The following is a 25,762-nucleotide window of genomic DNA, read 5'->3' as shown; positions in this document are numbered from 1 at the left end:
TTTCAGGGTGAACACCCGTGGCCACGCCCCCACAAGAGGACACGCCCCCACACAGAGCACATGCCCCAGAGGACACGCCCCTACACAGAGGACACGCACACAGAGGACACGCACACACAGAGGGGCACGCCCCCAGAGGACACGCCGACACATAGAGGACGCACAGTCCAACCTCAGCCCTGGGGGTCGTCCCTCCCTCTGAGCGTGTCCTCCACTTCCAGCAGGAAACAAAAATGGAATAAAAGCCATTTGTCCATATTCTGAAAATGTATGAGGTCTGGTTTATACTCTTTAATAGTCCTGAAAGTGAAACAGAACTGAGTGACTAGGCCGTTTCTCCAGATGTCAGATGAACTCTGTAATATGAGTCCACTACATCAAGCATTTGGAAACTGTCACCCCCGGAAATGTTCCTCCTGCCTCCCAAGAGAGCAAGTTACGTTTCTATTAAAGACAGGATTATGTCTTTCTTTCCTTCAAGGGGCCCTTTTATAAAACTGTGTGAACACGCACCCTTTGCTTTCATAGAAACGTTTATCATGAAAACGCCTAGTAGCCTGCAGCCCTGGAAAAACAGCATTCAAAAAGTAATTTATATGCTGACATTTACAGCACTGCTTCCTATAAAATATAATTTCCTTTGCTTAAACTGGAAAGTTGTAATGATTCTTTACTTCTGGTTGGTTCATGATGAAAACTCATTGTGTTCCTGTCACAGGCACACATTACTGTTTATGGGATTATACATCAACGTTGGGTTACAAAGCGTGTCCTGACACACACTCAGCTGTGTCCTGCCTAATCCTGTGTTAAGACAGTCTCTGCTGGAGGCCACCTTGAAACCCAAGTAACATGTATTATGACTGGTACTTTGCAGTATCACTTATTTTTTTTAAATTGTTCTGATCCTTCTGACAGGAATCAGTTAATCCTAGAATAAAGTGGCCTTTGGTAGGTTAAATATCATATCTCTTTCTTGGTTACGTAAAATGGTACATGAGTGCTCAGTCATGTCGAACTCTTTGAGACCTCATGGACTGTAGCCGAAACTACGACCAACCCTAGACAGCATATTAAAAAGCAGAGACATTACTTTGCCAACAAAAGTCCATCTGAGCAAAGCTGTGGTTTTTCCAGTAGTCATGTATGGATGTGAGAGTTGGACCATAAAGAAAGCTGAGAGCTGAAGAATTGATGCTTTTGAACTGTGATGTTGGAGGAGACTCTTGAGTGTCCTTTGGACTGCAAGGAGATACAACCAGTCCATCCTAAAGGAAAGCAGTCCTGAGTGTTCATTGGAAGGACTGATGTTGAAGCTGAAATTCAAATACTTTAGCCATCTGATACAAAGAACTGACTCTTTTGAAAAGACCCTGATGCTGGCAAAGATTGAGGGTGGGAGGAGAAGGGGACGACAGAGGATGAAATGGTTGGATGGCATCACCGACTCAATGGACATGAGTTTGGGTGGACTCCGGGAGTTGGTAATGGACAGGGAGGCCTGGCGTGCTGCGGTTCATGGGGTTGCAAAGAGTCGGACACGACTGAGCTACTGAACTGAACTGAGCTGGACTGCAGCCCACCATGCTCCTCTGTTCATGAGATTCTCGGCTGTGGGCAGAAACGCACGTTCAATTACAGGACTCATACGGCCCCTTCATGGATCGCAGCCATACCAGCCTCTAAGGGGGAACGAACGCTGTTTATTGGGAAAACTGGAAAAACACCAAAAGGCCAACTTAACTTTGCGCAAGACAGAAATCCCCACCACCAGTAGAAGAAAAACTACCATCTCAGGAGAATCAGACGTTTAAAGGATTTTGGTTTGAGGAGAAATCAGTGAGTAGTAAGTTGGGGAAACAGGAAAGCGTGAGATGTGGGCATAAGTGAAGAGACGGCAGGAATACGTGATGGTCTTGAGAGGGGAAGAAATCTGTGATACTGGTTAATGTTTTCTAGAGACTGTTCTGACAGTCATCTATAAGACAGATATTGAAGAAAGGCTGGAAACGAATAATAATTAGGAGATAAATTGTATCAGGAAGGTGGCAATGGCCTGGACAGTGGGCAAGACCTGGACAGGTCCCCACGTCGCAAGTGAGGTTAGAACACCAGAGGACTTTGATTCCTCATGAACTGGATTTCTGGAGAGAGGTAAACCGAGGCATGAAAAACGACCTCTCCTGACCTCAGGCTCGAACAGAAGGGCTGAGGGACAGGTGCTCTGAGGGTAGGGCCGTGGAGAGAAACAGCGGTGAAAGGATGAGATGATCGTGGTTTGGAGGATGGTCCATTTCACGAAGCTGTCAGCCATCCCAGTGGTGGTGCCGGGCAGGCAGCCAAACATACAGCTCTGGTTTCTGGGGGTGGGGGGGTGGGGGCATCAGGTTGTGGGGTGCCCAGGGTGGCCTCGGCACACGGATGGCAGGACACCCATGGGACTGACTGCGATCTCCAAGGGGGGAAGCTCCTCCTGCTTCATTCCCCGCCCCCACCCTGTGCTGGTTCTCTGCACACACAGTGCTCTGTTCCAGTGCTGCACGTGTGCGGTGTGATGCCCGCTGCTCTGCAAGGCCCAAGAGAGGCCGGCAGGCTCAGTGCCTACTGCCGTGTCAGTCTGTCTGCCTCCACGACTCCCCGGCAGCTCTCTGCACTATGCATGGGCTAGTCTCTCTGTTATCCTGGCCACGTGTTTACAGACTCCACATTGGGCTCTCTGAAGGCTGACATCAGGTGTGTCTAATGCGGTAACGTGTGCGTGAGTTCATGTTAATACATGAAAACATTGTATTATATAGAATGCACAGAAATAGATACATAGAGACTGTATAATGTACACATACAATAGTCTATATTGTATATATACTCACATATATATATATATATATATATATATATATACACTTTTTCCTTTGTATATGACATATTTGTTTATACTCTAGTGAGGTCTATGATAGTATCATATAGTAACTGTTCCCATAGTTAGGCACAGATTGATGAATGAATTAAAGTGTGCAAGTCGCTCAGTCATGTCTGACTGTTTGCAACCCCGTGGGCTATAGAGTCCATGGAATTCTCCAGGCCAGAATACTGGAGTGGGTAGCCTTTCCGTTCTCCAGGGGGATCTTGCCAATCCAGGGATTGAACCCAGGTCTCCTGCATTGCAGGTGGATTCTTTCCCAGCTGAGCCAGCAGGGAAGCCCAAGAATACTGGATGAATGGATGTAGGATTGCATTTAAAGAAATTAATGAATGGTGGGTGCAGCCACTATGGAAAACAATATGAAAGTTCCTAAGAAAACTAAAAATAGGACTATTGTATGACCCAGCTACCCCATTTCTGGGCACGTATCCAGACAAAATTATAATCCAAAAAGGTACACGCACCTCTACGTTCATTGCAGCCAACACATGTGAAACAACCCCAAGGCCTACCAAGCGAGGAAGGGATAAAGAAGGTGTGGTACATATAGACAATGGAATATTACTCAGCCGTGAAAAAGAATGAGACGATGCCATCTGCAGTGACATGGATGGGCCTAGCGATGATCATACTAAGCGCATTAAGTCTGACAGAGAAAGACGAATACTGTATGGTCTCACCCGTGGGATCTAAAATGACGCCAATGAACTTACCTATGAAACAGAAACAGCCTCTCAGACGTTGAGAACAGAGTGGTGATTACCAAGGGGGCCAGAGATGGGGAGGGATGGAGTGGGAAGTTGGGGTTAGCAGATGTGAGCTTTGATATAGAGAATGGATAAGCAACAAGGTCCTATTGTGTATCACAGGGAACTATATTTATCATCCTGTGATAAACCATCATGGAGAAGAATATACTTTTTAAAATGTATATATATATACATAACTGAAATCACTTTGCTGTACAACAGAAAATTGCCACAACGTGGTCCATCAACTGCACTTCAATAAAAAACTTCTTTTAAAAAATCAAGGAAGTTATTACATGCTCAGAAATGTTTCCATGAGAATTTTTACATAAAAGTTGTAGTGTACCCAGACTGATACACAGAAATAGTGGACTTTTCAAATCCATCTAATCTCCCAAAGGACCCATTTCTGAAGTAGGGAGGAAGCTCTTGTTTCGAGAACTCTTTTGAAAAACACCATTTCAAGTGGACCTGCTCCTTTGGATCCCCATTATCTTCCAGGTGGTACAAGATAATTAGGGTTTCCTTCCCAAATGGCTCAGTCAGTGGTTAAAGCAGCCGCCTGCCAATGCAGGAGACACAGGTTCCATCCCTGGGTAGGGAAGATCCCCCGGAGAAGGAAATGGCAACCCGCTCCAATATTCTTGCCTGGAGAATCCCATGGACAGAGGAGTCCATGCGGGTTCGCAGAGTTGGACATGACTGAGCATGCACACAAGCTCAAGGAACATGGTTATGGACTATCCCTGCATCTAACTCAGAGGAGCCAGCCTCAGTTCAGTTCAGTTCAGTCGCTCAGTCGTGTCCAACTCTTTGTGACCCCATGAACTGCAGCACACCAGGCCTCCCTGTCCATCACCAACTCCCAGAGTCCACCCAAACCCATGTCCATTGAGTCGGTGATGCCATCCAATCATCTCATCCTCTGTCGTCCACTTCTCCTCCTGTCCTCAATCTTTCCCAGCAACAGGGTCTTTTCAAATGAGTCAGCTCTTCGCATCAGGTGGCCAAAGTATTGGAGTTTCAGCTTCAACCTACTCTTTCCTAAATTCTAGACGCTTGTCACACCGTCCTGGTTGGACCCAGGCCTGGAGCCATGATGAAAGGCAGACCTCGTGAGCCCGGGGCAGCAACACTTGCAGAGATGCCTGTGGCCTCTCCCAGGCTGACCCTCCATCAGCCCGGCCCCAGGAGCCTCCCCACGGCCCTACCCGCCACTCCCCAGCTGTCGGCAAAAGCCAGAAACACCACAGCATCCAACATTTGGCTCAGAGACGAGGGTCTCATATGCCGTTCCTCTCACTGTGCTAAGTTCATGGTCACAGACGAGCTTGGTAACACTGGCGCCTAGGATGTGGGCGTGGGGTGACGTGGTCACTGCTGCCAGTGCGGTACTGGGTAGCCTTCTGCAGGAATTGTGACCACTGTGTGAAACCCACAAAGAAAGGGGTTGAAAGCCTCAAATGCATGTTGCATTTGAAGAGGGAATTAACAGTTTCTGAGAGTTTAGCTACAAGGATCCTTCTCGAAGACCCGTACGCGTGTGTGAGGACCTGGTCGTGTGAACACAAGCATTTGCTGGAATGGGACACCTTCTTAAGTGTCCACTGTGACACCACAAGTATCTGTGAAACAGATAAAAGTCGTACAGAAAACTCCAAGGCAGGGCTTCCCTGGTGGCTCAGTGATAAAGAATCCGCCTGCCAAAGCAGGAGACACGGGTTCGCTCCCCGGTCCAGGAAGATCCCACGCGTCATGGAGCAGCTAAGCCCGGGTACCACAGCTAGTGAGCCCGTGTGTCCTAGAACCCGTGGTCTGTAACGAGGAAGCAGCTCAGTGAGAAGCCTGGGCACCATAACTAGGCAACAGTTCCTGCTTGCCGCTGCTAGAGAAAAGCCCTCACACAGCTATGAAGACCCAGCACAGACACATTAAAAAAAAAAAAAAAAACTATAAAGACATATTTGCATAAGGATCCTGAATCGTGTCAATATTGGCATCTGCTGGGATGAGACACCTTTTCTTCTGAAGTTTCTATTAGAATAAGGACCCTGAATCATGTCAATATCAGCATCTGCTAGAATGGGACACCTTTTCTTCTGAAGTTTCTATTACAAGAAGGACCCCGAATCATGTCAATATCAGCATCTGCTAGAATGAGATACCTTTTCTGCTGAAGTTTCCATTAGAATAAGGACCCTGAATCATGTCAATATTAGCATCAGCTAGAATGAGACACCATTTCTTCTGAAGTTTCCACTAGAATAAGGACCCTGAATCATGTCAATATCAGCATCTGCTAGATGAGACACCTTTTCTTCCGAAGTTTCCATTAGAATAAGGACCCTGAATCATGTCAATATCGGCATCTGCTAGTATGGGACATCTTTTCCTCTGAAGTTTCCATTATGATGCCAAAACACTGCACGCAGAATAGATGAAGACCGTGAGGAAGACGCCAAGGTAACACTTGCACACGTGCTGGTTCACAGGACACAGTCACACGCACGCTGGTAGGAAGACCTGCCCGGTGAAGACGGGAAGTGAGGGAAAGGAGCCGTGCACACTCACTGTTGTGGGCGGCATGTGCAGACGTGAACTGCAGGGACACCTTGGCGCTCTTGAGGCGTGTCTGGCCCCAGTAGGTGATGGCTTGCAGCTCCACAGTGTAGTCGCAGCCCAGCTGCAGCGGCTCCAGGGTCACCGAGTTCTGGGACTGCAGGAGGAGGGGAGACGAGACTGCGTCAGAAGCCGCCCGGACCCTGAGCCTCCCGCCAGGGGTCCCCGGTCCTCAGGGAGCCCACCAGCTCCCACCTGACCTCCGCCAGGACTAAGATCACGGAACCTTCTACATCTTTAGCAAAGCCAGTTGTGCTGTGGATCCAAATAAATGTCACACAAAAGCATCTTTTTCTTTTTTTTGGAAACTGTGTCACTAATCCCATTATTGGATGCTCTGCAGTTATGTGATGATGAACAACTCACTCCTAGAACTCACAGTTCTAGGACTGTATGTGTGTTTGAATTCTGTGCTATTGGCAGGATGTGTGTGTGTGTGTGTGTGTGTATCCTGTGCCTTTTGTGGGATGTGTGTTTGTGTGCGTGTGAATCATGTGCCGTTGGCAGGATATATGTGCGTCTCTGCGTGTGTGTCCCTCACTCCCTCCTGGACGGCAGCTCACAGAGACAATAAGCGCCCTTTATAACAGACTAGCAGAGAGTCACAGCAGCCCACACCTGGAGAGACCCAGCGAACGGACATTCACTGTATTTCCTCAGTGTGGATCCTCCGTCTTCTATGAGAAAACTTCCTGCAAAAGTTGTTAAGAATCGACTTGACAGAATGCTTTTAAAAGTATGTTGTTATGGCTTGCGGGTATGATAATAAGGTCCCTTACAAGAACTGGGAATTGAGAGAAATAAGCTTGTGGTCTTAGAATTCAAACATCTGTCAAAAGATAGTACATGGGCAGTTCCGCGGTAGTACACTGGCCAGGATTTGGTGCTTTCAGTGTTGGGGCCAGGGTTCAATTCCCTGTGGAGGAACACATACAGCAAATGGAACAGGACACACACACGCGCACACACACACACGCGCACACACACACACGCACACACACACATACACAATGGAACAGGATGCATACACACACCATGCACACACACACCCAGCAAATGGAACAGGATACACATGGCACAGGCTTCACACACACACACAATCCTAGAAGTGGAACAAAAAACACACACACATACACACACACACACACACAATGGAACAGGACACACACACCCCCCGTGCAAATGACACAGGGTACATATACACACACATCCTGCAAATAGCACAGGATACACATGGCACAGGCTTCACACACACACACAATCCTAGAACTGGAACAAAACACACACACACACACACACACACACACCCTGCAAATCACACAGGACACACACACAGACACACACAGACACACACACCCTTCAAATGGCACACGATTCAAACACACACAATCCTAGACCTGGCACAAAATACACATACACACACATTCCCTGCAAACTGCACAGGATACACACACAAACACACACGCCCATCCTGCAAAAGGCACAGGATACACACACACACACACACACACACACACACACATGCTGCCAATGGCACACGATTCAAACACACACACGATCCTAGAACTGGCACAAAATACACACACACATACCCTGCAAACTGCACAGGATACACAGACAAGCACACACCCATTTTGCAAAGGGCACAGGATACACACACACAAACACATCCTGCCAGCAGCACATGATTCTAACACATACACAATCCTACAACTGGCATAAAACACACACACACACACATATATATCCTACAGATGGCACAGAATACACACACACATGCTGCAAATGGTTAAAGACACACACACAGACAGCAAATAGCACAAAATACACACAGACACACATCTTGCAAATGGCCCTAACACACACACACACTCATACACAAACATCCTGCAAAAGGCACAAGATTCACACACACAAATACACACATATCCTGCAAGTGATACAGGATACACACACACACACACACACATCTTACAAATGGCACAGCACACACACACACACACACACACACACCCTGCAAATGGTAGAGAATACACAGGCATACCCTGCAATGGTGAGGAAACACACACACTCTGCAAATGGTGCAGGATACACACACACACACACACACACACACACACACACACTGCAACTCACAGGACATACACACACAAACATCCTGCAAATGACACAGAACTCACACACACACACCCTGCAAATGGCATAGGATACACACACAGACATCCTGCAGATGCACAAAATACACACACACACACACACACACACACACAATCTCCTTTTAGTCTGCTGCTGCTAAGTTGCTTCAGTTGTGTCCGACTCTGTGCGACCCTAGAGACGGCAGCCCGCCAGGCTCCTCCGTCCCTGGGATTCTCCAGGGAAGAACACTGGAGCAGGTTGCCATTTCCTTCTCCAATGCATGAAAGGGAAAAGTGAGAGTGAAGTCGCTTAGTCGTGTCCGACTCTTAGCGACCCCATGGACTGCAGCCTTCCAGGCTCCTCTATCCATGGGATTTTCCAGGCAAGAGTACTGGAGTGGGGTGCCACTGGGGCCACCTGATACCACATGTACTATATATACATTATACGTACACTATACATGTATATATTTCATCATGTCACATTCTGATTTCCATTTCTGTGATTTCCCACCTTTATCTCCTTCGGCACTTTCTATGAGATGAGCACACATCATCAATTATCACTTGTTGCAGAGCTGTACGAAATAAAACCTGCAACTGTCAGAAAGTTTCTTATAAATAAAACAGCATTGCAGCTGGATATCAGTGATATGTACTGGTAGAGACGTGTTTTACAATCCTCGATGGCACAAATACAGGAATGTTCATTTTAAAAAAATTGTTGCCGTCTTTTAAAAGCTCTTTTCAACATTAGTTTGTGCAATTCAATTGTATAAATTAGAGAGGAAGTTGTTCATTTATGTTTTATAACAACAAGATAAAAAAGTGTGTAATAAAAAGACATTTTTTTTATACATTAAGCATATGTCACACCAGGCAGAATGTTCAGTGTTATGGAGATCTCATTGCAAGAAATGTTTTGGTGAAGATTTTATTTCTTGGTATGTGGACAATAAGCCATCCCACATCCTTTTAATCCAAGAGAAACATATATCATCAAACATACATCTTGTAAACTGTGTGCAGTTCTAGCAATGACATTACAGATAGGAGCACCTTACAATACACAACAGAAAAAGTAAAAACTTTTAACTCCTCAATTCAGAAGGATCGCTTAAAAAAAAAAGCAAACCTTAATATCAAGGATATTTTGAATTGTACCATTTTCAGTGGCTAGACATAGCATATTAAAAAGCAGAGATATTACTTTGCCAGCAAAGGTCCGTCTAGTCAAGGCTATGGTTTTTCCAGTGGTCATGTATGGATGTGAGAGTTGGACTGTGAAGAAGGCTGAGCGCCAAAGAATTGATGCTTTTGAACTGTGGTGTTGGAGAAGACTCTAGCGAGTCTCTTGGACTGCAAGGAGATTCAACCAGTCCATCCTAAAGGAGACCAATCCTGGGTGTTCTTTGGAAGGACTGATGCTGAGGCTGAAACTCCAGTACTCTGGCCACCTGATGCAAAGAGTTGACTCACTGGAAAAGACCCCGATGCTGGGAGGGATTGGGGGCAGGAAGAGAAGGGGACGACAGAGGATGAGATGGCTGGATGGCATCACTGACTTGATGTCCATGAGTTTGGGTGAACCCCGGGAGTTGGTGATGGACAGGGAGGCCTGGCATGCTGCCTTTCATGGGGTTGCAAAGAGTCGGACATGACTGAGTGACTGAACTGAACTGAGGCAGGTAAGATGGACATCATTCCAGTCCCTTTGATTTCTAGAGTTTGTGCTGGCCCTTTGGATATGAGTAAGTCAACAGACGACATTCAAGTGTTCTCAGCCTGAAATGTACGAGGCTGATTGGCTGGTGTGGTCCTCTGATCACAGACTCTCCTTGGCCAGAGGGAAGCGATGGGAATTCATTCCTCATCCACCCCTCTTCTGGGCTCATTGGAGGCTGCTCTTAAATGGGGCACCTTGAGTTCAACGCCCCCACGAGACACCAGGCCCCCTCCCCGGAATGGGCACTTACCCCATCCGTGGTCTTCCTCCTCTTCTTCTTGGTCGGCACAAGGGACTTGCCGTTGACTGTCCAGCTCCAGAAGACTTTGTAGTGGTGCACCGGGATGTCTGGTTCCTCGGGGACATCCCACGCGATGGTCACAGCCACGCTTCCGTCACTGTGGACGGTGGAGTTCACCAGCCGGAGGTTGGCTGGGGCCGGGGGTGCAGATGGATCTGAAATCGCAGGAGACAGAGTTCAGTTTTGAGGATGACCACAAATGCACCATCGACTCCATGGATAGGAGTTTGAGCAAACTCTGGGAGACCATGAAGGACAGGGGAGCGTGGCATGCTGCCATCTGTGGGGTCGCAGAGAGTCAGACTCGACTGAGCGACTGAACAACAACCATGGAAGCGCCATTTCTGCTCTGTGATGACTACAGGGTCAATGCAGGAACACTGCCCTTTATATGTAGGATACTTGAAAACAAGCACTTCAGTTCAGTTGCTCAGTCATGTCCAACTCTTTGCGACGCCACGGACTGCAGCACGCCAGGCCTCCCCAAACTCATGTCCATCGAGTGGATGATGCCATCCAAGCATCTCATCCTCTTTCGTCCCCTTCTCCTCCTGCTTTCAATCTTTCCCAGCATTCAGAAACACTTTTTCAGCCTCAAATTGAAATACAGTCTACAGAAAAGTAGTCAAAGTGAAAATTGCTCAGTAGTGTCTGACTCTTTGCAACCCTATATTCTCCAGGCCAGAGTGGGTAGCCTTTCCCGTCTCCAGGGGATCTTCCAAACACAGGGACTGAACCGGGGTCTCCTGCATTGTAGGCAGATTCTTTACCAACGGAGCCACCAGGGAAGTCCACAGAATGGTAAGACACGTGCATTGGACCATGTTTGTAATCTAGACAGTTTCATACCACGGCAACCCTGCCCAATTTCCACAGTCCTGAAACTGACAAAATTCTGTAAAACACCGTCAAATTCCATTTAGGTTGGGTGACATTAAACACGTCAGCAATGGTGAAACACCTGTGAAAATTCTGAAAAGAGAAAACAGAAATCCGGGGCCAGCTCATACAAATAAGTGTTCATCTGAGTGGACCTGGAGCTGAACATCCTTGAGTCCAAAGTTTAGAGCCACATGGAGACATCAGCAAAAACAAACCATTTTTTGTTTAATCCACATTACAAATGGGATGACAGATGGCTAATATGTTTGTCATTTCACCGTTTCTCGTCTGTTGCATAAACCGAGACCTTCTCAGCCGTTGAGAGAGACCAGGTCCTGGAACACCCCACCCGCCGGCCCCCGCCCCCGACAAATCTCCATTTGAGATATGTATACGAAAATGACTAAGCATGTGTGAACTTGGGGGTCTTTCCCTCATTTTTTGCCACGTGTGTATGTGCACACTCAGTCACTTCAGTCGTATCTGATTCTTTGTCACCCTATAGACTGTAGCCCGCCAGGCTCCTCTGTCCATGGGATTCTCCAGGCAAGGATACTGGAGCGGGTAGCCTTTTCCTTCTCCAGGGGATCTTCCAGACCCAGGGATCAAACCCGAGTCGCTTATGTGCCTCCTGCATTTAGAGGTGGGTTCTTTACCACTAGCGCCACCTGGGAAGCCCCAGAAATTGAGCAACTATAGATGCCGCTCACCACACAGGACTTACAGATGGTTTTGCATCAAGACGCCTGCCCAATAGTTCTAACACCATCTGCATCAGAGGAGCAAAGACGAAAACTCGATATACATGAGGAAGACTGGGCGAAAATACCCGTGTTTTTATTCTCAGGATGCTTTGCATTTTTGGAATGATGGAAACATGAATTATTGTTTTCTTAAATCTGTTGCTTTCCTGTACGATAGCTAAGTTCTGGAGGTTTGTGGGCTATTATTATTATTTTTTTAAGTTTTGTAATTGCGTTTCTAGGCTAATCACTAATCCAAAGCACATTATATGATTTTTTTTGTGACCAAGTGGTTTTCAAACAATCAACATTAGGAACCCTCCAGGAGCGCCCAAGACTTATGCTGAGATAATGCGCTTTCAGTGAGTCCTGGGAGGGCCCAGAAATATATTCATGTGAAATATGTTTTATATAAAATAACTGTTGTTGTTTAGTCGCTCAGCCATGTCTGACTCTCTGCAACCCCAAGGACTGTAGCCCGCCAGGCTCCTCTGTCCATGGGATTCTCCAGGCAAGAAGAATACTGGAGTGGGTTGCCATTCCCTTCTCCAGGGGAATATTCCTGACCCAACCGAACCTGTGTCTCCTGCCTGGGCAGACAGATTCTTTACCACTGAGCCAGTTGGGACCTACTTTGCCAACACCAGAGTCTTGGCCCCTCCAGCACCTACTCCCCACCACAGACACCCCATCTCAGGAAATGCACAGTCCTCCTTCCCACGGCTCCTTCCCCAAACTTCGAGGCTGTATCCTTCCTGAGCTCTCACTGAACAGCTCCTGTGGGCATATCAATACTACAGAGTCTATCTGGAATCCCACTGTCTCTATCAGAATAACACCCTGGGCCCATTTCACCTTTCTCTCTCCCTGATTATTGAGAAGGCCTGTCTGAGTCTTCCTCAGTATGGCAGCTGGTGAATCGTTTTTTGTTTTTTTTTTTGGTTTCCCTGGTAGCTCAGCTGGTAAAGAATCCACCTGCAATGCAGGAGACCTCGGTTCAATTTCTGGGTTGGGAAGATCCGCTGGAGAAGGGATAGGCTTACCTACTCCAGTATTCTTGGGCTTCCCTGGTGACTCAGACACTAAGGAATCCACCTGCAATGCAGGAGACCTCAGTTCGATCCCCGGGTCAGGAAGATCCCCTGGAGAAGGGAATGGCTACCCACTCCAGTATGCTGTTATTTTTGTTTATGTTTCATTTTATTTTGCTTTTAAATTTATTAGTATTTCTTTGGCCATGCCGGGTCTTCATTCCAGCAGGTGGTATCTTTAGCTGGCACATGGGAACTCTTGGTTGTGGCAGGTGGTACCCAGTTCCCCAAGCGGGATTGAACCTGGGTCCCCTGTGTTGGGCACACAGAGTCCTAGCTACTGGACCACCAGGGAAGTCCCAGCTGGTGATTCTTCATGACACAAGTTCAGGAGCTCTCACTGCCCACCCCCCACCAAAAAAGAGCTGGCAGTCTCCCCAGAGCCCTGTGCCTTCCTTCCATGCATAACATCCTGAGTCTGCTCTCCTGTCCCTGCTCCTCCTGCTGTTCTGGCCACGCTGGTTCCCAGCTTACTTCTTGGAGATGAAACTAGGAGCTACCGAGGCTCTTCCAATGGTCGCTGAGCCTCAACACCTGCCCCCAGGGAGTCCTGACCTGACTGTTCACCTACTGCGGGTTGACCAGATGTCTCGCTATCCAAGTCCATTATATGTGTTCTCCTCCTCTCACTGGCAGAGTATTGTCACCATTTCCTCCTGCCTTCGTGTTCTCTGAGGCCCTTAGAACCAAATCTGTGGCGTGATTCACTCCTAAACCTACGGCAAGTCACTGCAGATCCTTCTCAGAGGAAGCTAGTCTTCAAGCTCATCACTGCTTCGAAGCAAAAGAAAAATTAAAACGTGTAAGGATAATCACAGGCATTCACATTTTCAATGATGCACCTGGATGTCCATGTGCTGAAAATACACGGTTATGCTTCCAGAAATCCGAAGTTCACAGGAAGAGAGCAAAATCATCTACATTTCTAAAGAAAATTCCCAGTTTAGGAAAGTCAACTGGTGGTGTTTCATCATTTCCTTAATCTACTTCATTCATTCTATCATTACTCACCGCCCTGGAAAAATATCTCATGCCTTACATGTGATTGCAATAGTCCAGGATAACATCACCTAGTTTGTGAAACAGGAGACAACCTAACTGATGAAACAGCACTAGGAAATAATGCCTTTAAATAAACTGATAGTATTTGGCTCAAATTTTCTTCCCTGGTGGCTCAAAGAGTAAAGAATCTGCCTGCAATGCGGGAGACCTGGGTCTGATCCCTGGGTAAGGAATATCCCCCTGGAGAAGGGAATTAACCCACTCCAGTATTCTTGCCTGGAGAATCCCATGGACAGAGGAGCCTGGTGGGCTACAGTCAATGGGGTCGCAAAGAGCTGGACACGACTGAGCGGCTAATTCTTTCACTTTCACATTTTCTTAAACATAAGGCCCATTTCAGTGTTCAGAATACCAAGATGGCATATTCCCATAACGAAGATAAGACACTCCAATCTCTTCCTTCCCCCCACCCCCAAATAATCACTTTAAAATTACAGAGCCAAGAGGGAATAGCAGAGACGATGTGTTTATCAGCCCCAATTAGTCTCTGTAAACCAGCTTTTTGTTTATCTGTTTAGTCACGGAAGACCTCAGATGAGTCTGTCCAACATGTCTAAGCTGAAGGATCTCAATCAGTCCCAACAAATCCCCACACTGCAGCCATCCATGGCCTTGTGAAGTGGTTCCCTACATTGTGAAATGAAGTATATTTACTTTGTTGAGAGGTACAAAATCTTTTCTTTCAATTTACATAATGTTTCGATTATATGAAAACTTTGAAATGCAGTTGGAAGTTTGTGGAAAACAATTATATGCATATAGCTGACACCACATTATGATAAAGCCTCAAAGGATTCTATAAGCTACTTGTTTGGTCTTTTTGTTTGTTTGTTTTCTAAACTGGTAAGGATCTTTCAATCTTTTAACCCATAGGGTTGAATAGGTGAAGTGGCCTGCCCGAGGTCATTCAGGTAACTGGTGGCAGTCAGAAGTGAGAAAGACAGGGAGGGGAGACAGAGGGGCTGAGATTCTCACACTTCTGCTCGTCTGCATTTATTACTCTGTAATAACGTTATGGTTCCCGGAGGAATGGTTGGGGAAGGGGTAGTTAGGGAGTTTGGGATGGACATGGACACACTGCTGTATTTAACATGGAGAACCAACAAGGACCTGCTGTCCAGCACACGGGACTCTGCTCAATACTCTGTAATAACCTCATGGTTACCAGGTGGAAGGTTGGGGGACGGGATAGTTATGGAGTTTGGGATGGACATGGACACACGGCTGTATTTAACATGGAGAACCAACAAGGACCTGCTGGACAGCACAGGGAACTCTGCTCAGTGTCATGTGGCAGCCTGGATGGGAGGGGAGTTCGCGGGAGAATGGATACATGTACATGTACGGCTGAGTCTCTTCACTATCTAGCTGAAACTATCACAATATTGTTAATAAGCTCTACCCCAATACAAAGTAAAAAGCACTTTTTTAAAAGAGCAGCCATAGACTCATTACAAAAGACCCCAATGCTGGGAAAGATTGAAGGCAGGAGGAGAAGGCAGTGACAGAGAATGAGATGGTTGGACGGCTTCATGACTCAACGGACGTGAGTTTGAGCAAAGTCCACGAAACAGTGCAGGACAGGGAAGCCTGGCGCGCTGCAGCCCATGGGGTCGCAAACAGCTGGACACAACTGAATGACTGGACAAAAACAACAAAAAAAATTGACAACACGGCAACAAATGAGCGTGGCTCTGTGCTAATGAAACACTATTTGCAGAAACAAGGAGCAGGCCAAACATGGCCCATGGGCCACAGAGTGCCAACCCCGAGTCAGTCTTTCTAAAGCCATGACACCATTTAGTCTCTGGAACTGGACATAAAAGTGTTAGTCGCTCAGTCATGTCCACTTCTTTGCAACCCCGAAGACTGTAGCCCCCCAGGCTCCTCTGTCCATGGGATTCTCCAGGCAAGAACACTGGAGTGGGCTGCCATTTCCTTCTCCAAGGGATCTTCCCAACCCAGGGATCAAACCCAGGGTCTCATAAGTGGTGCTTATTTCTAATGAGCTTATGGCTGTATTTTGTTTTTGAAATGTTGGCACCGTGTTCCCATTTTACAGATGAGGAAACTGAGGATCAGCGTTTCATTCACTAGTTGGGGAGTGTAGCATGAGAGGGCCAGAGTCACATCACAAGATGAGAGTTTTCTTGAGGCTTACATGAGAGCATTTCCCCCTATCCCACTTCTCTTTCTGCCTCACCCACTCCCTCTTTACAACCTTCCCAGTCGTCTACAGAAACCCATCTCACGGGGCAGGAAGCAAACACACCCTCAGAGATGAATGGAACAGGAAGGCCATGTTAGCTCCTTTTACAATCTGTGTGATTTCCAGGGCAAGATATATTCAGTATTTAGCAGGACTATCCAAATTCAGCCTTGAAAACAGTTCCTTTATTAACAACTCTATGTAGTGCTTTTGGAAAAGGAAGATGGAACACTTGGATTTCAGAAGAAAGATTTATGGTTTCCTCTCTGAACCTCATGATTAATTCCACGCGCAAAAAGTAACAGGCACAATGATGGAACAATCCAGCGCCTATGATGCAGAAAATGCCAAATGAAACCACTTGTCACCCCTGGAGAAATGCAGGTCTGTTATCGCACTGACATGAAACCCCATGAGAAAGGAGCCCTTGCTCTGTCCTGCCCGGGGAGAAAAGCCATCATCTGTGAGGCAGGCACCTCAAGGTGTCCCGACAATGCTAATGGTTACATACAGAAACCCACCTCCACATTTGCACAGAAAGCCAGCGTGCAAATTGCAACAAAGAGAGAGACCTTTAGATGGCCATACTGCAGAAGGCAAGCTTCATATAATATCACTTACATGTGGAACCTAAAGAATTGATGCTTTCAAATTGTGGTGCTAGAGAAGACTCTTGAGAGTCCCTTGGACAGCAAGGAGATCAAACCAGTCCATCCTAAAGGAAATCAACTCTGATTATTCATTGGAAGGACTGATGCTGAAGCGGAAGCTTCAATACTTTGGCCCCTTGATATGAGGAGCTGACTCATTAGAAAAGAGCCTGATGATGGGAAAGATCGAAGGCAGGAGGAGAAGGGGACAACAGAGGATGAGATGGTTGGATGGCATCACTGATGCAATGGACATGGGTTTAAGCAAACAGTAGGAGATGGTGATGGACAGGGAGGCCTAGCGTGGTGCAGTCCATGGAGTCACAAATAGATGGACACGACTTAGCGACTGAGCAATAACCACAACCCTTAGCTGCATCCTGCATGAATCAGCTTCAGCCGCTTAGCGGGCCTGTGTCTTCAGTGAAGACACTAGTACCTACCACGAATTCTAGGTGTGTGTTTTTTGCTTCAGGCGTGCACTCTGCAATGCTGAATGCTGGGCACATTTGTCAAACCAAGAAACAGAATGATTTAATGGTGAGTGTGGGGATTGCCCAAACGGTGCACCTTCATTCAACGAAAGACCATTTCAACTGACAGGCACAGGGCTAATCCAAGACCCGAGGGGTGTTCAGATATGCAGGAAGGGCTGGGGCGACATGGCCCTGCTATCTCCCCAGGATACATGCCTCTTTGGAGGTTGGCAGCCACGGTCACGGGACCTCTGCCCAGGTCCCACCCAGCTCCAAAGGGGATTTGTCCTGTGCAACGCAGAGGCTGGGCACTGCTGTGCCTCGTGTGTGCACAAGCCGTGTTGATCTGAGAGTGCCAGACCACAGGCAGGCAACGGGGCCAGTGGGAACACGGTGTGACCACACACACCTGGACCACATGTGAACTGGGAAAGTCAAGGCGGAGACTTCCCGAGCCCCGCTCGGATCCTCGCCTCTGAACCCGCCACTGACTATTTATTCACGTGGCCTCTCTAGATCATTGGACCACAGGGAGACAGGCCTCATTCGAGAAAGGTCTCATGTCTCTGTTTGCTATTTCTCTTTCCAGCTTGCTTAGTGTATTCACCTGGGAGCGGGGTGTGCGGGATATACCTTTCTTAAAAGGGCCTTTTAAAAGAAAGAGTTCAAAAAAAAATAATCTACAACACAGGGGACTTCCCCAGTGATCCAGAGTCTAAGACTCCACACGCCTGGTGCAGGGGACCCGGCTTCAATCTCTGGTCAGGGAACTGGACCCCACAGGGTACAGTGAAGACTGAAGGGTCCGCCTGTCACAGCTAAGACCTAGTGCAGGCAATTAAAAAGAAAAAAAGTCTGCAATAAACACTGGAACGGCATCCAAATATTTAAATTTTTTTGGCTGCAAATTTTCCAGTGAGACCTGTGATTATCTCGGTAAAGGTGTGGCAATATCATTCTAGCAACATATAGACAGACTAGCTGACACTTATAAGAGTGTGTGTGGGCTCAGTCATGTCTGGCACTTTCGCGACCCCACGGACTGTAGCCCACCAGGCTCCTCTGTCCATGGGATTCTCCAGGCAAGAATACTGCGTTGGGTTGCCATTTCCTCCTCCAGGGCATCTTCCCATCCCAGGGATCAAACCTGCATCTTCTGCATTGGCTGGCGGGTCCTTTACCACTGAGCCACCTGGACATCCTAAATGGAAAGCAATTGCAATTTATAGCAGCCAGTGCAAACCTTCCCATCTTGAAAGACAGGATGGATGTTACACGCCTCACATTATTCATTAACATCACAATGCCTGCCTAAACGGAGGTGGAGTGACCTCCTGTGGACGACGATACCTGCTGATTAGTCAGTGAGTAACCTCACTCATCTCCCATGAAAACGGAGCTTGCTGATTAGCCAGGCTGACATCTCATTAATTCAGAACGCGCAAGACAACTGGAGATGTAAACACAGAGCTATTCTCAATATCCGGCCCAATCATGCCCTTGCAGAATCACAGCCTAAACCAACCACAAGTGGAAAACTGAGTATCCATCACACCCACAGAGGTTTTAGAACAGCAGTGAAATGAGAAGGGAAGAAAGCGATAGTCACGACACAGTGACTCAGGACGGATTTAAACTCCGCCTGCTGTGAAACAGGAGGTGAATGACACGCATCAGAGCCACTCTTTTCAAGAAACCTGCATCATCTGATGTGGCAAACACGAAAGCCTTCTCTCCAAAAAAATTTAAAGTGAATGGTGCTTGATGCATAAGATGTGGAGAGACCCAGGCAGTGGAAGCTGATTCTAGAGAACGGCCTGTTCCAAGTTGAGAAAACATCATCGTGATGACAGTTTCCGGAGCCTCGCAGAGGTCAAATCCCAGGGATCCTCCCAGCCGTGAATTCATGCAGCTCCTTCAGAGGCATCTGGTCCCATTCGCTCAGCAGAGCAAAGCCACGTGCTGGTCAAACACACCCATACCAGCCTGGAGACACCACGGATGTGTCCCCCACCCCCCTGACCTTCCATCGCGAGGTGGGTGGGTCGGCGGGCGGGCGGGCGGCAAGCACCACTGACCTTTGGAGGAGCGGAAGTGCTTGCTGGGGGCGGTGAAGCCTCGGGTCCCGTGCACGTTCACGGCCGCCACCCGGAACTGGTACCACCTGCTGGGCCGGACGTCCGTCAGCTGCACCCGCTCGTCCGTGGTCTGAGGGGGAGAGGCACACAGAAGCCTGTTACCCTGATGTGCCCGCTGTGTATGCTTTGTAAACACACGCTTGACTCATCAGCGGACTTGACACAGTCCCGCCCTCCCCCTGCCCTCCTGGGTGAGGACGGGCAACCCTGCTGGGTTCCAGGGACGGCTGTCAGGACCAGGGAATTCCCAGGGGAGGTTCCAGTGGCTCCATGCCACTCACGGGTATTTATTCCCAAAGACTCGGATGGCTCTGTGGAAGTCAAAATCTCATGATTGAATGCACAGGCTGGTTTTTACCTCTGATGACTACATACAGTTTTGGAGGGTTTTCATTAATGCAGTATACACAAGAACGAATAATGGGCTTCCCCTGTGGGTCAGATGGTCAAGAATCTGCAATGCGGGAGACCCAGGTTTGATCCCTGGGTCGGGAAGATCCCCTGGAGAAGGGAATGGCAACCCACTCCAGTATCCTTGCCTGGAAAATCCCAAGGACAGAGGAGCCTGATGGGCTACAGTCCGTGGGGTTGCAGAGAGTCGGACAGGACTGAGCAACTGTCACTTCACTTCATGAATGAATAAATATATGAAGCAATCATTACATTACAGAGAACATGAAATCATCTATAGATGACAGAAGGAAAATGCCTCCTACTTGGACACCAAATATAATTCTGGAAGTAGCTATGCGAACCCACACACTTAAATTCCCCAAGTATATTGCAACTCAAGGCTTTTTCTTTCTTTCTTTTTCAGTTTGAGTAAATCATGTAAGATGCGCACAGATTCATGTTCCTGAAGGCTGAGGTGTGTTACTATGTTCAGTTCAGTTCAGTCGCTCAGTCGTATCCGACTCTTTGCGACCCCGTGAATCACAGCACACCAGGCCTCCCTGTCTATCACCAACCCCTGGAGTTTAGTCAAACTCATGTCCATCAAGTCAGTGATGCCATCCAGCCATCTCATCCTCTGTCGTCCCCTTCTCCTCCTGCCCCCAATCCCTCCCAGCATCAGGGTCTTTTCCAAAGAGTCAACTCTTTGCATGAGGTGGCCAAAGTACTGGAGTTTCAGCTTCAGCATCAGTCCTTCCAATGAACACCCAGGACTGATCTCCTTTAGAATGGACTGGTGGATCTCTATGTGGAGGTGGTTTAATCACTAAGTCATGTTTGACTCATGTCTGACCCCACAGACTCCAGGCTCCTCTGTCCATGGGATTCTCCAGGCAAGAACAGTGGAGTGGGTTGTCATGTCCTTCTCCAGGGGATCTTCCCAAACCAGGGATCAAACCTGGGTCTGCTCAATTGGCAGGCGGGTTCTTTACAGCTGAGCCATCAGGAGTGGCTGTATGAATATACCTTAGTCCAATAAAACATTGCAAAGAAGAAAACTGGACACAGGGACACATCAACAGGGCTTGCTGTCCCTCTGGTTATGTCCCAAGATCACAGGCAACCTGACCATATTGTCACTGCCCCGCTTGGTCAAGCTCAGGGCAATATGCCCACTTCCAACAGTGTCCTAGGGCACACCTGAGAACTTGGCCATGACTCTGAGAGAGTCGCTTTCTAGGCAGGTGGATAAGAAGTCCGGGGGTCCCTGAAGAGACAGGGATCTGGGGTTCTCGAGGAGGAGATAGGGATCTGGGATTCTCAAGGAGGAGGAAAGGGCAAACATCTTTTTTCTTTACATTCTTTAGTCTTAGTCACATAAAGGAGAAGGCAATGGCAACCCACTCCAGTACTCTTGCCTGGAAAATACCATGGACGAAGGAGCCTGGTAGGCTGTAGTCAATGGGGTCACGAAGAGTCGGACACTTATTGAGAGACTTCACTTTCACTTTTCACTTTCGTGCATTGCAGAAGGAAATGGCAATCCACTCCAGTGTTCTTGCCTGGAGAATCCCAGGGACGGTGGAGCCTGGTGGGCTGCCGTCTAAGGGGTCGCACAGAGTCGGACACGACTGAAGTGACTTAGCAGCAGTCACATAAAACATTTGTTGATTTTTTTTTCCTTTAAGCCTGGAACTGATGATTATACAACAAACAACTCAGTTTAAACTCTGTACTAAGGATTATATAACAACAATGTATCCTTCTTGAGGACAGTTTTTCCTTCCTGAAAACTTCTGACTAATCCTGATATCTTGGACCACATTTTGTCCAAATTCTGATATCTTAGAACGTATATTTTTTCCAGTAGTCATGTATGGATGTGAGAGTTGGACTACAAAGAAAGCTGAGCCAAAGAATTGATGCTTTTGAACTGTGGTGTTGGAGAAGACTCTTGAGAGTCCCTTGGACTGCAAGGAGATCCAACTAGTCCATTCTAAAGGAGATCAGTCCTGAATATTCATTGGAAGGACTGATGAGGAAGCTGAAACTCTAATAATTTGGCCACCTGATGCAAAGAACTGACTCCTTGGAAAAGACCCTGATGCTGGGAAAGATTGAAGGCAGAAGGAGAAGGGGATGACAGAGGATGAGATGGTTGGATGGCATCACCAACTTGATGGACATGAGTTTGAGTAAACTCCGGGAGTTGGAGATGGACAGGGAGGCCTGGCCTGCTACATACAGTCCATGGGGTGGCAAAGAGTTGGACACGACTGAGCGACTGAACTGAAGTGAACTGAAGGATTATATAACAATAATGTATCCTGCTTGAAGACAGTTTCTCCTTCCTGAAAACCTTCTGACTAATCCTGATATCTTAGAATGTATATTATGGGAGTTGGTGTGGTAGGATCTTTCTATTGTCAAGTTCTAAGGACCTCCCTACTGGCTCAGACAGTAAAGCGTCTGCCTACAATGTGGGAGACCTAGGTTCAATCCCTGGGTTGGAAAGATCCCCTGGAGAAGGAAATGGCAACCCATTCCAGTACTCTTGCCTGGAAAATCCCATGGAGAGTCCTGGTAGGCTACAGTCCATGGGGTTGCAAAGAGTCAGACACGACTGAGCGACTTCACTTCACTGAATCCTGTTATCCTAAAATGTAAATTGTGGGAGTGGGTCTGGTAAAATTTTTGCAACCCTGAGACATTCTTTTGATTTATTGTAATAACTAAAAACTATACAGCTCCCTTGCTAACACTAGGGAGGGGGCACTCTCCATCCCCCTTCTGATGTCTGTGTCAGAAGCTTTCTCTGTCTCTTGTCTTACTTTAATAAAACTCCGCTACACAGAAGCTCTTGAGCAATGAAGCCTGGTCCCTGGTCCCAAAGCTAAATCTCCTTCTTCGGAGATCACGAATCCAACATCATTCACCGTAAGCTATCAACTCCAGGGGATAAATGTCTGAGTTGTGTGTGTCATCTGGGCCTAGTGCCAGCTGAGCTCAACGAGACACTCAGTGCATGAAACTGGGCAACAGAACAGAAATGAAATCCTTCTAAGCCTCAGCTTGTGATAACTTACTGAAAGGACTGCCACGTGAGCTTCAAAAGAAGCTGAGCACTTCCATGATTAAAATAAATAAACAGGGTCGTCATTACTGTCTTTCTAAATTCCATATATATGCATTAATATACCATATTGTTGTTTCTCTTTCTCACTTACTTCACTCTGTATAATAGGCTCCAGTTTCATCCACCTTATTAGAACTGACTCAAATGTGTTCTTTTTTTTTTATCACTGAGTAATATTCCATTGTGTGTGTGTACCACAACTTCGTTGTCCATTCGTCTGTCGATGGACATCTGGGTTGCTTCCGTGTCCTAGCTATGCAAACAGTGCTGTGGTGAACACTGGGGTACACGTGTCTGTTTCCATTCTGGTTTCCTCAGTGTGTATGCCCAGGAGGCGAGGCTGGGATGATTTGAGAGAACAGCACTGAAACATGTATATTACCATATGTGAAACAGATGACCAGTGCAAGTTTGATGCATGAAGCAGGGCACTCAAAGCCGGTGCTCTGGGATGACCCAGAGGGATGGGGTGGGGAGGGGGTGGGAGGGGCATTCCGGACGGGGAACACGTGGACACTGGTTGGAACACATGTACACATGGCTGATTCATCTCAATGTCTGGCAAAAATCACAATACTGTAAAGTAATTAGCCTCTAATTAAATTTAAAAAATAAGTAATTTTTTTTTTTAAAGGAAGACGGTGACAAGCGTGGCTTTCTACCTTATCTGGCAGAATTTGAGACAACATTTCCATTGACTTCTTTGTCTAGTTTCAGCCTTCAGTTTAAGGAACTAAAGTCCTTAGTTTAAGGAACTAAAGCATTCTCAGCAGACACAGAAAGGAAGCATTTCGTGTGGAGTTAACCAGTGAAAACAGCAATAATAATAAAAATGACAGAGGTCTTTCCTCTCTCTAAGAAAGAGAATATGAGAGAGAAAGTCTTATCATCAGTTCCTTTCATAAATCTTCAAATTGGTAATTTGTAAATTCTACAAGTAATACCATAGCACTATTTAGGGGAGAATGCCATGTAAACCAAACATAATTTTAGGCTGTATTCTGAACATCTTCATGTTTTGTTAAAGCAAAAGGATTTAATAAGATAGATATGGAATAAAATTACTAAATATTTCTGACCAGTTCTTTTTTTTTTCTCTAATTGAAGATGTTTCTTTTAGATGTGGTACATATATGCAACGGAATATTACTCAGCCATAAAAAAGGAACGAATCTGAGTCAGTTGTAATGAGGCGGATACACGAAGAGCCTATTATACAGAGTCAAATAAGGCAGAGAGAGAAAAAAATAAATGTAGAATATTAGTGCATATATATGGAACCTCAAAAAAGGGTACTGACAAACCTATTTGCAGGGAAGAAAGACACAGAGACGTAGAGAATGGACATGTGGACACAGAAGGGGAAGGAGGGAGTGGGACAAATTCAGCAAGTAGCGATGATTATGCACACTAACAGCACCGACTGTATGCACTACTTTATGTGTGAGATAGAAAGCTAGCAAGAACCTGCCGTGTACCACAAGGAGCTTAGCCCACTTCTCTGTGATGACCTAGAGGGACAGAAGAGAGGGGTGGAAGGGTCAAGGTGGAAGGGATATTGTACACTTGTGATTGATTCACTTTGTCATACGGCAGAAACTAACACAACGTTGCATGTTATCCTCCAATTTTTTTAAAAAAAATCATTTTAACATCACATTTCTCATTGCTTTTGAGGTCTTTAAATTACTCTCATGTTTATCCTCTCTGAGACACTCCTGATGAGAAAGGGATGACATTTTTCTTTCAAACACCTGAGTGTTGCACTGTAGTTTACATGTACTGAAAAAGAAAAAAAAAAAAAAAAAAAAATCAAGGGAATCTCGTCTTTGGAGAAACACGGTCTTACACACATCAGCAGAGATTTCCTTATAGACCGACATGTGGGGAAGGCATGTTTTCTTGTTGAAAAGCATGAAGGGATTTCATACTGATCATTTATTCTTTCCTCAGCACTGGGGAGATGACCCCCAGGAGGGGTACCATCCGGTGGCCCATTGTTTGGGGAGTTAAAAGTACTCAGGGAAGATTCGAGATCTGCCCGCTGCTTCCCACCAAGCAGTCTGGTGACAGGATTCTTCGTTCAGCCACTCAACTCCTGTGCGGAATGAAAGCTTAAACGTGGGAGTGAGAGAGTCAAATCCTAGGTAGGTTGATAAGAAGTCCGGGGGTCCCCAAGGAGACAGGGGTCTGGAATTCTCAAGGAGGAGGAAAGGACAAACTTTTTTTCCTTCTACATCCCTTAGGATTATATAACAATGATGTATCCTGTTTGAGGACAGTTTCTGGAAAAAAACCTTCTGGCTAATCCTCTTATCTTAAAATGTCAATTATGGGAGTGGGTCTAGGAAGGTCTTTACAACCTCCAGACATTCTTTTGATTCACGGTAATAAGTTATTAAAAAGTATGTAACTCCATTGCTCACACTAGCGAGGGGGCACTCTTTCCGATCCCCCTTCTGATGTCTATGTCACAAGCTTTCTCGATCTCTTTTATACTTTAATAAAACTTTATGACACAAAAGCTCT

The 25,762-nt window shown here is 46.7% G+C and overlaps 1 protein-coding gene across 1 annotated transcript in view; it reads right to left on the bottom strand.

The window, feature by feature from the left end:
- The window catches only part of ANOS1 (anosmin 1), a 210,854-nt gene that overhangs the window by 28,341 nt on the left and 156,751 nt on the right, over positions 1 to 25,762 (bottom strand). Inside the window, exons 6-8 of the mRNA XM_070785126.1 lie at positions 19,645 to 19,774; positions 10,403 to 10,608; positions 6,244 to 6,388 (exon numbers count right to left, since the gene is read on the bottom strand). Coding sequence (XP_070641227.1) covers positions 6,244 to 6,388; positions 10,403 to 10,608; positions 19,645 to 19,774 — 481 coding nt within the window. The remainder of the gene's footprint in view (positions 1 to 6,243; positions 6,389 to 10,402; positions 10,609 to 19,644; positions 19,775 to 25,762) is intronic.

Source organism: Bos indicus, chromosome X (assembly GCF_029378745.1).
Source record: "Bos indicus isolate NIAB-ARS_2022 breed Sahiwal x Tharparkar chromosome X, NIAB-ARS_B.indTharparkar_mat_pri_1.0, whole genome shotgun sequence".
In the NCBI taxonomy this organism is placed as follows: Eukaryota; Metazoa; Chordata; class Mammalia; order Artiodactyla; family Bovidae; genus Bos; species Bos indicus.
Note: the sequence above shows the minus strand (reverse complement) of the source record. Positions and strands in the feature narration are given on the sequence as shown.